A 13,344-nucleotide genomic window follows, 5' to 3' on the forward strand; every position below is an offset into this window, starting at 1 on the left:
AGAGAGGGAAGTACTTTTTTTCACCTTACCTGCTCAGAGCCTGAATCAGTTGGTTTTGTGCCTGTTTGTGCAGGAGTCCTTGTGTGGCTGTGATTTCTTGGGTCCTTTTTGTTGAACTGTGCACCCTCTAATTATGTCCCCTTTGGGGTTCTTCTGCTGGTGGGATAGGAACGTGAGCATTATGATTGGTGGTGGGAAGAAGGGAAAAGGCGTTTAAGTCCTGGGTTCATTTTCCCCCTAGGGCAGTGAGTACCTGCTTCAGTAACTAAGGATCCGTTAATGGGTTTTTCCTTTTGGCATGGATTTTGGGGGACTTACCCCTGCTCTAGGTAGATGACTCTTAGTCATAGGCTCCCCTTGAAATGCTCAGATGTTCCTGCTTGGGCTTTTCTGTATAGGAGGTGCAGGGATTCTCAAACTTTTTTTAAGACCCCTCCCCCCCTTTGAAAATATTTTTGGCTGTGATAACCCTCCCATGCCATGCCACCCACACCCCTATGCCATAGTACCCTTACTTCTGCACTGCTGCTGGGAGCATCACTGCCTTCAGAGCACCTGACCAGCAGCTGCTGCTCTCCAGCCACCTATAATTGAAGGGCTATGGCTGTCAGCCATGCATGGGGCTGACAGCTTGACCCCCTCATAATCTTGTGATCCCTTGAGGGGTCCTGAACCCCTGAGTTAGGACAACTCTTTCCCCAAGAAGCTCTAAGATGCTGCTCAGACTGAGCTCCATCGTCTGGCAGCATGGGTGCCTGTGAACAGGTAAAGCATAATTTTACCCGCTGAAGACTAACTGTACAGACCATGTACAGACCAAGAGCTCTGACATGATTTAAGTGAGGGCAGAGGATTCTTGGAAGGGAGGCACTGCAATAGTGGATCTGGATGGCTGAGACCACTCTGCTGCAGGGAAGAGATAGAGGAAGAAAGATTATAAATTGCTTTCTACATCTTGAAAAAGAAATTAAAACTGCCAAAGGAAACAGTTGGGAATAAACCAACTACAACCCTACCTGCTGCTGCCATAGCAGCAGTTTGAGCAGTAAACTGGAAAAGAGGATGAGTAGCATCAGCTGTGGTGCAACGCTGAACCACAGCACAGAGGAATGGCCCCTCTGTCATAGAATTGTGCGATAATAGGCAGGAGAAAAACTAATTTTAAATGGTGTATTAAAAGTTAATCTAAAGAGAGATTGTCATGAAAAAGTTGTATAGGCTTAGAGGTGCTAGGGCAGAAACAGCTGGAAAGGGGATAAAAACATCCATGGTGGCATACTCCACTCCCACTTTTGAAAACAATGCAGAATCTTGACTTATACATTCAAAAGTCTTCAAGACCATTTAATGTAGAAACTATAAACAAAAAATTAGATCCTTTCAGCACTCTTGCCATCCCAGGCTGTCCAATTGACATTGGAGGTGGTTGGGGGGGATTTCAGAACTTAGTACATAGAGGAACAAATGTTCTTGAACTGTGAGCCATAACAGGGGTTGGCTAGTTTGCTGCCATAAATCAAGGGTTATGACAACACAACAGCAATATTCTATATGGCCACAAACAAGAAAGTCCTTGATTCCAACCAGTCTAAGGGGTCACTGGCTCTAGGGAAGAGGTACCTGACTCTCCTATCCCCTGGCTCTCCATTAGCTTAGGTCCTGCAGTCCAAAGTAGGTTCATGGGGGAGAATTCCAAACAGAGGGAGGTGCTTTGCTCCAGCCCTGAGTAAGGTGTGTAATTGCCTTTGAGGAATGGATGAGACCTCAGCACTCCTTATGGGCTAGCTTGGGCAGCCCTGCTCATCTTAATGGCTTCTGTGAATCCCTTTCCTAGCATTTAACTCTCTCCATACAATGCATCGGGAGCCTGAGCAGCTGAGGATTCTGTGTGACAAACTAGAAGGCAGAGGGTGCACCACTTAACTTCCCTTTATGAATTTAGCCCTTGGGCTTAGGACTGTAGAAGCAGGGGAAGAAGGAGACCGGGATTAATATTAGTACACAGCAGGGGAGGAGGCAGAAGAGAACATTTCCTCCTCCCTTGGGTCTGGGCTACTGCTGGGTCCTAGCAGCTCAATTTTAGTTTTTGGGTCCCCCCCCTCAACCTTTTTGACCACACTGATTGGAGAAAGCCTGAGCTGGAAAGTAAGGCCTTTCCAGGGATACCACTTTTTTTTTTTTTTTTTTTTTTTTTAAAGAATCTTTCAATTGTCCCCTAGCACTGCTAGTAAAAAGATTTCAAAGTGAACTGTAATAGGGTTGCATAGTTTTTTAATAAACTAAAAGCATATTTTAGACTTCTGCAGGCTCCTCCTGAGTGGAACTGTACCAACACACTACAAAAGTGATCAGAAATATTAGCAGTAATATTTACAGGACAAGATGATTAGACAACACAAATTAAGATGTCTGTACAGTACACATCCCTACACATTTGTCCTTTGATTTCCCACTTCTGCTACAATAATGAATTGCTGTTGAGAATGTTCTTCGTTTTACAGAAGTATTTATTTTCACCCGTAAGATGAAAACATTGAAATATGTGGTATTAAAACTATTACAAATGAGGTGCGCAAGAGGTTAAATAAAAACAAATAGTTTTAAAATTATTAAAATGCATCTTTTAAAAGTAAACTGAAGTTGTATGATATCTCAATTTACAAATTTCCTCTTCAAACACAAAATAGGTAATTTATTTATTTATTAGTGGCTTGAATGCAGCTATTTTTTCAGCTTCTTTTTCTCTGGTTCACTGTTAGTGCTCAGCTCTGTGGTCTGATTTGGAACACCACTTTCTAGTATCTATCACAAAGGGGAAAAAATATCAGAAAAAGGTTAAAGCAAAGATTGTCTTTGCTGTCTCGTCAAAAATATAAATAGTAGAGATGGATTTAAAAGAATTAGAAAAAGTTACATGCAGGTACGTACACAGACCACATTTCAGTGAAATGAGTAACAGTAGGTATCAAGACAAGTCTAAGTCCTCATGTAAATGTCATGATGTTGCTATAGCTATCATAGTGCAAAGTGAGGTGGAAATTATTAAGAGTAAGGACAAAGACTAGGACTAAAAGTAATTATAAATAAAGTCTTCTATTGACAGACTTCAAAGATCTTGATTTAACATATTTTGAAACATTCAACATTTTCCTAAAATAATCCAAATCATAAATGATTCTGTACTAACATTTACTATATTGTTTTTAATTCACATTTTTCTACCACTTATTACTTAAATCTCTAAAATTTGTAAATAACAATTGAAAACCACAATCCTTTATTGGGGGTGTCATGTGCAACTTATCAGCATAAAGAGGTGAAATACGAGTGTCTTAGATGTAATGGAGAAGAGGCCAAGATCCAGAATAATCTTGATGCTAACTGCTAGTACTGTGTTATAGTTCTTACAACATGGTATTTCTGTATGAAATTTATTCTAGGTAAAGATAGCTGGAAATATACAGAAGTCGCTGTGAAAAGGAACAGCCATTTCTATATTAAGTTTATGATTCTTAATAAACCAATAGCTGCATGAGCTAAACTTCTCATTGTGCCCATAGAATTTTAAATCATCATTTAAGAGTAGTAATATTATTACTCTGAAAAAAGACCCTCAAACTAACATCAGCAGACATGTTAAATGTATCTCTTTTAGAGAGTCAATTACCACTTTATGGTCTGTGGGGTAGAGCTACGAAGTTCAAGCTATGTATTACTTCTGATCCACCAGTGGAATTCCCACTAATGGGTAGAGGTGCTTTGTGGAAGTGAAATTTACTTTAGAATCCTTTCTTCTTAAATATCTACATTTTAAAAATACATGGCTCCTGCAGCATGCAGAAGCCACTTTGAATGTTTTAAAAAACTGTCACTAAAATCAGATTTGTTGTGGTTAAAAGCAGATGCGACTTGAGTTACTGCAATCTCCTAATAAATAGAAGTAATGTTTACTATACAACAGTTTTAAGACAATTACACGATATGTTGCTTTGAATTGTAAAGCCTATCTATGCCTTACCTTGGGTTCTATCAGCACCATACGAATTTTCTGGTGTTGGATGTTGGAAGCATCTAACATGATGTTCACTTTAACCTTGTCAAACATACAAAACTTTGCGTTTTCCACAGTAAGCGAGGGTACCTGAAATGTCACAGTATTTTTAACTTTTTTTTTCTCCCCAACATGGAGCTTTATATCTGAATACTCAAGACTTACGATTCATCCCCAACATCTTGTATCTCTTATTTTTTATATCAACTATATTGTCCCAGTTTTACAACAGGGGGCACCCTTCACAACTCTTAATGCTCACACAATCTACACCCAGAGGAAGTTTACCTGTAGTTTTAATATTTCTTAAAGACAAGCCTAAAAATGTCAGTTAAGAGAGAACACTGACTGTCCAAAGTATCACCCAAATTAAAGAATAAAAAATGAATTCTAAATAGTTATGCTGTAGCTGGATTTCATTAAGAATTAATTAACCCAGTCCTCCCTACGAACTTTCTGTATTTAAAAGCTTTCACACAAGGAAGGAGCATGAAAGTGAATTGCTGTTACTACAGATTAGTTCATAATATTCAAGGATACAATCCCTTATGCTATTCCATGCATCTAACCACTAGAATACTGAATTAGGTAATTCCTGCCCCATTATCAAATGAAAAGCCAAACTAAAAAAAGATCACTTAAATATCATACCTCATCATTATAATTGAGCTTTGGCTTTGGTTTATCTTTTTCTTCAAAGAAGACAGTTCCTTCTAATCCATATTTGGGAATTAGAACCACAATTGCATTCTTTCTTACAAATAAAATATACGCCTCCTCATTCACTACTCCTTTGTTTTTGAAGAACAACTGTAAGAGATGAATCATGAGGATGAAAACAAATGTTTTGGCAATGAAAAGATTTGTTAAACACTGATAATGGCTTGTTATGAAGACAATTGTCAACAATCACAAAGCATGTTCATACTATTCATTTAGACATTGTAATTAGTGTATTAAAGTATCGGGGCTGTTCACAACATTTTGCTATTAGTTGCTGTAGTAGGGTTTAGATAATCCTGTGCTAAATGTAAAGGTATTTTAATTTAAAATGTATTGTTTATAAGCTTTTTTCTGGTATAAAATATATAACAGTAGTTTGTAGAATATATGGTATTTCTAAAAACGGAAGCACCAGGTAATCCTGCAGTTACCTTATCTATTATATTAGGTAAAATTAACATGTTTTTCAGGACCAGCACTCTAATGTTAAAATCTTCTGTTTTCCAAAGACACTGTACTCAAGGCCCTGAACCATTCCTTACATGCTTCAAAACTTGACTTGTTATTGCCCTGCACATACACCAAAATATTCCCTACAGAAATGTAGCTCTTATTACAAATGTTCAATCTTTCCTACAGTTTGAAAACCGTGAGCCCTTCTCAAAGCTACTTACCTGTGTATGGAATGCAACTGATGCTCTTTGTGCATACTGAGCCATTTTATGTCGGTAGTTGAGATTTTTACACAGGTCTGCTAGGTTGTGTTTATCTGTAAGTTCTGGGTAAGTACTGTCTGCCCCTATAGCCACTGCCAATAATCGATGTACTATTATATCAGCATACCTGCAGGGATGAGATAGGAAAAAAAAAATCACTGACAGAAGTTTGAGCCAATATATCAGAATGTATTCATTTCTTGGGAGTTTCTAAATCTCATTTTATTTGTATAAATGAAATTACTCAAGTTTTTTAAAAAGTGTATCCCAGACAAAGGACTTTATTAAACTGGTGTTATGAGTGCACGGGTGAACGTCAATAAACAACTGTATAAAAAGAACATCACCTTTACTCAAGAGAACAGCTCCCTGTGTGAATCAAGATCATATTTGCTTACACTAGTGACAAAAAAGGTCTGCTGCAGAGCTAGCATATTGATGCAAGAGTGAATTGGACTACTTTGACTTCTGCATCAACAGAATTCTTTACTATGTTCCACCTGTAGGCTTTTTATTATTAGTGATGTATAAACCAAAAACAGTTTGACTTCCAGATTCAAGGGGCACACTACCACTTAAGCCATAGTTTTCTCTTGTCAATTGAGCAAATTTAATACAGAATGATTGATTCAGCATGGAATGCCAATGCAACTTTTACTGACTTTCAGAGCATAACTGAATTTGATTATGTATAAGACTATGGCAGGACAATAACTTTTGCTTAACTCAAGAAGTTATCCAATTTGGCTACTGACATACTATCCTTGGATTGTTAACAGCTCTACAACTTACGGCCAGTTATCCATATGTATTCCATAGGAATTTCAATTACCCATATACAACACATTTGCCTTAAATACACTTCTAAGGAGCAAAAGATAAACACAAGTCGTTTCTGTAAAACTTAGATTCACCTGTATGTCAGAGAAAATGTAAAAATAAACCCTATTTTAAATCATGTACATGGAATTACACTTTGCATGCACACCTGGTTTCCACATTACGTTCTCAGTTACGTCCATAGTAAGTTACTTGCTTCCCTGTGCAATAAACAGATGCGATGTCATTGATTAACTGAATGTTAAATTAAGGCTTTTTTTATATATATATATATATATATATATATATATATATATATATATATATATATATATACACATTAGACCCCCGTAAAATATTTTACACCCCAATTCTGCAGCAGAGCTCCTACGTAGTAATAATTAGCTGGATTCAGCTGTAGGTTCTGTTTGGCATGTCTCATCCTAAATGGATCCAAAAATGTGCTTTTATGCAACAGAATGATATATTAAGGACATATTGCTTTCCACTTAAAATACAGAATCAGACTTATTTTATGGTATGTATGACTGAAATCTGAATTCTGAGGCTGATGCCATGAGAAAGGGTTACAGCAAATGTAGGAGTCACACCAAGATGACAGGAGCACTGCCTCTTCGAATATAAAATTGAATGAACTACCATGAGATTTTGTTAGTTATCAGACATAGTATTTTAAAACTGAAACCAAGATACACTATACAAAGTATTTTTAATGGATACATCACTCTCTTGTCTTTCCTTTGAAACTTTCATAAAATAAATTACCTTCTGATGGGTGAAGTAAAATGTGTATAAATAGGTGATGCTAAGCCATAGTGATGAAAATCATTATCCATTCCAGAGCAAAAGTAGACAGCTTGCATCATGCAGCGAGTGGCCAAGATTCGCAAGAGCGTATTCAAATATGGAAAAGCAGGAGACTCAGCTTTGTCTAATGTGTCAGCTAGAGCCTTTGCTGAATCAGTTTTAATTTCCAAATTCTGTAAGAAAAAAGGCCAGAGCTACATTACTGTCAAATCCTTAATTTTTCAAAGCAGTATGCAGGAATTTAACTGCACCATCTCAGCATTTCCAAACTTATCACGTATGTGCTACCCCACTTACTCTCTCTCAGTGGTTCTCAAATTTATTTGATTGCGTTCCCTTCTTCATGTCTGTAGTAGTTTACGCCCCACCTCTGGATGCCTGCCCAGCTCTGAATGTGCACAGTAAGGTTCCCCTCCCCCCATTAACTTCACACCCCCTCAGAATACATTTTGCCCCCCACCCCAGTTTGAGAACCTCTGCTGTATCTGATAAATCACCTTTGAAGCACTGATAATCTGATAGAGATCACTACAACTAACATCTGATGCTGCACACAGACTTGGATGGGCCAGCAGCAAAGGCCTAAAAGTCAACATATTACAAATTCAGCAAAATGTCAGATCTAATTAGCAAGGTAGCAGAGGGAAGGTGAAGGACGTGACCTTGTTAAAATTAATAATTTTATGATTTCTTTGAGCTGCACTTTGATTTTTCATCTCTTCATTCAGCAATGGATTGAAGATGAGATGCAGGAAAAAAAAGTAGGGGAAAGAGAAGTCTGCTCAGTTTTAAAGTTTCTTCAAGTGCCAACCCTACAATTCAACCTGCTATCAGGTCAAATAATGTCCTCAGTGGTGGTGCTGTAATTGGATCTTTATAAACATGACTGTTGATGATACAAGGCATAACAAATTCTAACTCATTATTCCATAGCAGTATTGGCTTTATTATGTTAACAGTAGTTAAAACTTATTTTAGCCACTATAGTAGATAAACAGGACTGTGAATACACACAGGGACCAAATCTACTGGGTAAAATGGTGTTCTTTTTACAGTCACTCTTCAGATTAGAAACACAAAAATTACCATCCCAATTTTATACCTAAGGAAACTAAAACAGAGGTGGAGTGACATATCCAAGACCACACCAAGTTGAGGGCAGAACCTGGGAGTTCTTTCATCACAGCACCCTGCTCCGTGCACTAGAGTAAGAGCAGAAAAGGAAGAAAAGCTGAAAAATTGTGCACCGCCTCTAAAAAGTAATAACTTTTTAAAGAAGTTCAATTCAAAAGGGGGACATAGAAGTACTTAAGGCAGGCAGACATAGAAAAAGACTGAAGTTCAACTTCTTTCATTAAAGGCAAAATAACTTTAGTTCAGACCTGCTGTTAATTCCAATCTAAACTCATCCCTCTGATTTAAGGGTTATACAAGAATGTGTAACTTTAAGGTTAGTAGTCTTGGTGTTTATTTCCACCCTAGTTTATGTTAAACCACTGATTGTTCATATTTGAAATACTATGCTTATTTCTTGATTCCAACAGTAATATGTTTTCGGAACCCATTAAGCACAGGTCACTGACCCTCCCTTTAAGTAACTCAAAAAGACATTACCAGCATAAATGAAATTAAAGCCAACATAATTACCTTAAAAAGAGAGATCTTAGACTAGAGAGGGAAAAGCTATGAAAGATGTAAGGTTGTATTGCTTCCTTCATTTAAAAACAGGTATTTGATAAATGGGTTGGTGTTTCTAGAAGCACAGACTAAATGCTGCAGGGACATGCTGGCCTTTAAAAACAAAATCAGAACACAATACGCAAAATAATAGATAGAAACGCAAGTTACTTCACTTGTAGAGCCTCTCTTTGGAACTTAAGTGGTTCATTAGACAGAAAGGTTTACACACCAGATCAGCAAGGAATAGCCCTTGATTGAGAATTACTTTATTCTAAAATGTTAAAACTTGCCTTGGAATGTGCTGCCTTCACAAGGATGTCATAATTTGATGGAGGAGGAGCTGGGTGTTTCCGGAGCAAGGCATATTCTGAGAATTCCTCATGAATTTTTTTTGCTACAGAGATATTGGCAAGTAACATAAACTCTTCCACCATGGAATTAGTTTCTCTGTCAATAGGAAACATTTTGCTATGTTAGAGGAATATTCAATTTTTTATTTGCTTAAGTGCTGAATAAAGAAGTCTTTTTACTACCTCTGACAAGATTCTAAAACTGAGCATAGTAAACTAGCATTTTAGATCATTTATACAAACAAGTAGACAAAATTTTAAAATATGCAAATACAAACCTATGTATTTATACAGGTCCAAAAAAGAGGGGGAGAGAGAAGCAAAAAGTTATTCTAGATGAATCCTACAATTTATTTTGAGGGGGACAGGTGAGAATTACCAAAAAAAGTCTCGAAGCCAGGTCAGCATGGCATTAGCTTATTCAGCATTTATTCTGAAATCGCTAGATGAGTGTCCTTATAATTTCCTAAATAGTGTAGCATTATTGTTCTAATATTAAAACACACTATACATAAAAGAGTTCTATTCCACATATGTGTACCTCACAAAATGAAGTTGAGAGGATCCAATGGAGTCAAAAATACTTTGACTCAAATGTTGGGCTGGCTTTAAAGGGAAAACAAGGAGCTGGCTCCACAGATAAGCTTGGTTCCCCTCTTCTTGAGGATCTCAGTAGTACTATGCCCTAGATTAACATAAAAATGTGTCTCTGGTTCATTGTGCATTTATATAAATGCTCTGTGTCCCCCCAGATCTCTGTCTCGGCTGTGCTCCACCCCATGCTCTGTCTTCCCCTGGCTCCCAAACTTCAGGTCCAGTGTTTCCAATAGACAGTGTTCGCCCATACCACAAGGAGGGAGCTCTCTGCCTCATTCCCATATGCTCCAAGCTTGGGGGATGGGACTCTCCATTCTCTTCCTGTATGAGCAGCAAGCAGGATGGAAGCTGGACTCTACCCATTCATTGCCCCTGCTTGCTGAAGCTGTTGCTGGCTCTACTTCTCAGTCGGTAAACTGAGCTCTTATCTTTGTTCATCAATTGTCAGGTAGCCCGAAAGGGGATTGAGAGGGAGTGGTGAGCCTGCCATTAACACTAATTTTAGGTACTCAAAATTTGAAAATTTTGGTCTAGACTCATAAAAAGTGAGATGTCATTTGCAATATTACTAGGAACCCTTCCTGATTTACATACTTCATAGACTCATTAGGAAATTCATAGAAATCATACATCCATCTAGGATTAACTGACCAAACTATTAAGTGAACTCTACAAATGCATTATTTAATAAACAATACAACCCCACCCACCAAAAAACCAATAATACATACTTAAGCTCCTTGGTCTGCAAATCAATAGGATCATGAGTTTCACTGTCTATATGGAAACGAACTTCAGGTGAGGAAAGTGTTAAAGCCCTGAAAGTCAATAAATAGAACAAAATAATCATGTATTACAGCTATAAGTCCCGGAAGGCTCAGCTTAAGTAGTCTTAACAATCACGTTATGGGTGCTTGGCATCTCTCAGGATCAGCCACTGAATTCCCAAACGAAAACGTTACTGCACTTCTATGGGTATGTCTACACTTCAAGTTGGGAGTGCCATTTCAAACTCAAGGAGACATACTTGCGCTAGCTCTCATCACACTAGTGTGCTAAAGATAGACTGTAGCTAGGGCAGTTAGGCAGTAGAAGGGGTTAGCAGCCCCAAGCATGTGCCCATCAGAGATGCTAGTATATACTCAGGGCAGCTAGTTCCTCCTGCCGTGGCAAGCTAGCACAAGTATATCTCCTCAAGATGGGAATCATACCCTTAGCTTGAAGTATACACATAACCTATGTTTGCACTTTTAGGAGATCCAAATTTCTACTTCCTCTTGCAGGGATAAAGAAAAGTTAACACTCCTAAATACGCACCTATTTGAGATGACTCAATATTGTAAGATGAAAGCTGGAAACAACCCCTTATTTATATGTTTCTTGTACATTAAAGTATTTGAAATGATACCTAGCAGTTCTGGTACAGCTCAGGTTGTTTCAGTTTTAGTTAGAACTGAAATTCTCAAAGTTCATCTCCCTCCCCCCCCCACCTCATAGAAACTTTCTGGCATTCCTTTAACTCAAAAACAGAAGTCTAAACAGTAAGTTTTGCAAAGTGGCTATGCTTTAAAATATAATTGGCTTGCTATACAAACCTTATTACAAATATCCTAGCTTAACTTCAAAAGAAAGAAAAATTAAAAGTTTACATAGTTGGAGAACTTAAAATAACTACCTTATATAAAATCTATTACTTTATAAATGGTAATCTAGCACTGATCTTTGAAATTTTATATTGGTTGGTGCAGATGGAGGCCAAGGGGCATGTATAGTTCAGGGGTGGCCAAACCGTGGCTTATGAGCTGCATGTGACTCTTTTACAGTTAAAGTACAGTTAAAAGGCTTGCGGAGCCCCCTGTGACCTCCTTCCCCATTCTCTGCCAACCAGACTGGGGTGGGGAGCTCAGTGCTTCTGCCCTGCAGCAGGGTGGTGGGGCTAGAGCAGGGGTTCTCAACCGGTGGTACGCGTACCACCAGTGGTACGCGAAAGACAGCCCGGTGGTACGCGAGGGAAAACACGCCGCCGATTCTGCCACCGAATCCCCCTCTCACTGCCGCCGATAAACCCTGCCGCCGCCGAATCCCCCCCTTGCCGCTGCCGAAAAACCCTGCTGCCGCCGAATCCCCCCCCTTGCCGCTGCCAAAAAACCCTGCTGCCGCCGAATCCCCCCCTTCCGCCACCGAGAAACCGTGCCGCCGCCGAATCTCTTCCCCCGCCGCCGCCCAAAAAAGTCTCTGCCGCTGAATTAAAACCCCCCTGCCGCGAAACCCATTTTCCGCCGCAGAGAAACTGCGCCGCCGCCGAAAGTCCCATCCTCTCTGGCGCCGAAAACTGGGAAACGGCGGCAGGGTTTCGGCGGAGGGCATCGATCCCTCCATGCAACCCCGCAATTTTACCGAGTCCTACTCGGGCCAGTTACAGTCAGGTAAAGCGGTACTTGACCTGACTGTACCTGACCCGAGTGGTACTCTGTAAAAAAAAGGTTGAGAACCGCTGGGCTAGAGGATACTGCCAAGTGGGGAGGGGGGGGATCTTGGAGGAGGGGGGCAGTAAGTTTGGCCACCCCTGATATAGATGGACAGATTTAAGACAACTGAACAGAAGAGACCATGATATTAAAAAACAATTTGAACAATTTACCCATTATCAATTCTTCTCTTCTTCAGAATTTTTGCTAATTTATTTAGTCCACGCAAACTAGTAGTAATATCATCTTTCATGCTTGCAGAATCAATTCTCATCTGTGCTTCAGCATATGTAAGGGATGCCTTGAAAAGAAAAAAAACAAACACATGACAATACCACAGACAACTGAGTACTGAACAGCAACATGTTCTTCCCTCTGTTGGAAATACAATCCAGTTTATTGTCAAAGTATGCTGAAAACCAGCACAAATAAGGAAGTCATAACCTCATAGACAACCACTCAACACTTAATTCACCTCACCATCCTCAAGTGTTCCTAGACTAACACAACAGAAAACACACATACAGATGTACAACATTTAGCTTTGACACTGTGCTTTTCATGTCTCAGAGACATGTCAGCCCAGATTTTCAGAAGTGCTGGCTACTTGCAGCTCCCACTGATTTTAACTGGAGTTGTGAGTGCTTGACACATCTGAAAATCAGGCCCATTACATGTACATTTATGCCTATACTCTGTAACATCAGGCCAAAAAGTATGGGAAGAAAAATGTAACCCATTGGTTTTTTGCCTTAACATGTTGATTTAGGCAAGAAATGTGTTTTACAGTTTTTTTAAAAAGTAATTTTCTAATTATAAAATGAAAAAAACTTAGGAAAAAGAAAAGGGGTAATAAAAAGAAGGAAAAACTCCTATATACTGAGTCTCTGGGTCCTTAGGACATTCAGTCTCCAGTACAGTTTATCCAGCTTGTTTTTATAAGCAGTAAAATAACATTTTAATACACATAACTAACCTTGGAATTAATAACACTCTTTGTAAATCTGGTTTTTAAAATTTCAGCATTGTGACTCATTTCCCATATACATGAAAATGCAAGCCTAATAAAAAGAAAAAAAGAATCAACCAAAGTTAAAAAAGATGGAAAAAAC

General features: G+C 38.8%; 1 protein-coding gene across 1 annotated transcript in view; it reads right to left on the reverse strand.

The window, feature by feature from the left end:
• Window positions 1–2,254: 2,254 nt before the first annotated feature.
• The window catches only part of DIS3 (DIS3 homolog, exosome endoribonuclease and 3'-5' exoribonuclease), a 29,161-nt gene continuing 18,071 nt past the window's right edge, over window positions 2,255–13,344 (reverse strand). Inside the window, exons 13-21 of the mRNA XM_067563225.1 lie at window positions 13,209–13,293; window positions 12,406–12,533; window positions 10,496–10,582; window positions 9,108–9,264; window positions 7,096–7,310; window positions 5,449–5,617; window positions 4,703–4,861; window positions 4,019–4,141; window positions 2,255–2,802 (exon numbers count right to left, since the gene is read on the reverse strand). Of these exons, the coding sequence (XP_067419326.1) occupies window positions 2,722–2,802; window positions 4,019–4,141; window positions 4,703–4,861; window positions 5,449–5,617; window positions 7,096–7,310; window positions 9,108–9,264; window positions 10,496–10,582; window positions 12,406–12,533; window positions 13,209–13,293 (1,204 nt within the window). The 3' untranslated portion in view covers window positions 2,255–2,721. The remainder of the gene's footprint in view (window positions 2,803–4,018; window positions 4,142–4,702; window positions 4,862–5,448; window positions 5,618–7,095; window positions 7,311–9,107; window positions 9,265–10,495; window positions 10,583–12,405; window positions 12,534–13,208; window positions 13,294–13,344) is intronic.

Source organism: Emydura macquarii, unplaced genomic scaffold (assembly GCF_026122565.2).
Source record: "Emydura macquarii macquarii isolate MOO-44397 ecotype Brisbane River unplaced genomic scaffold, CSIRO-AGI_Emac_v2 contig_2473, whole genome shotgun sequence".
Classification (NCBI taxonomy): domain Eukaryota; kingdom Metazoa; phylum Chordata; order Testudines; family Chelidae; genus Emydura; species Emydura macquarii.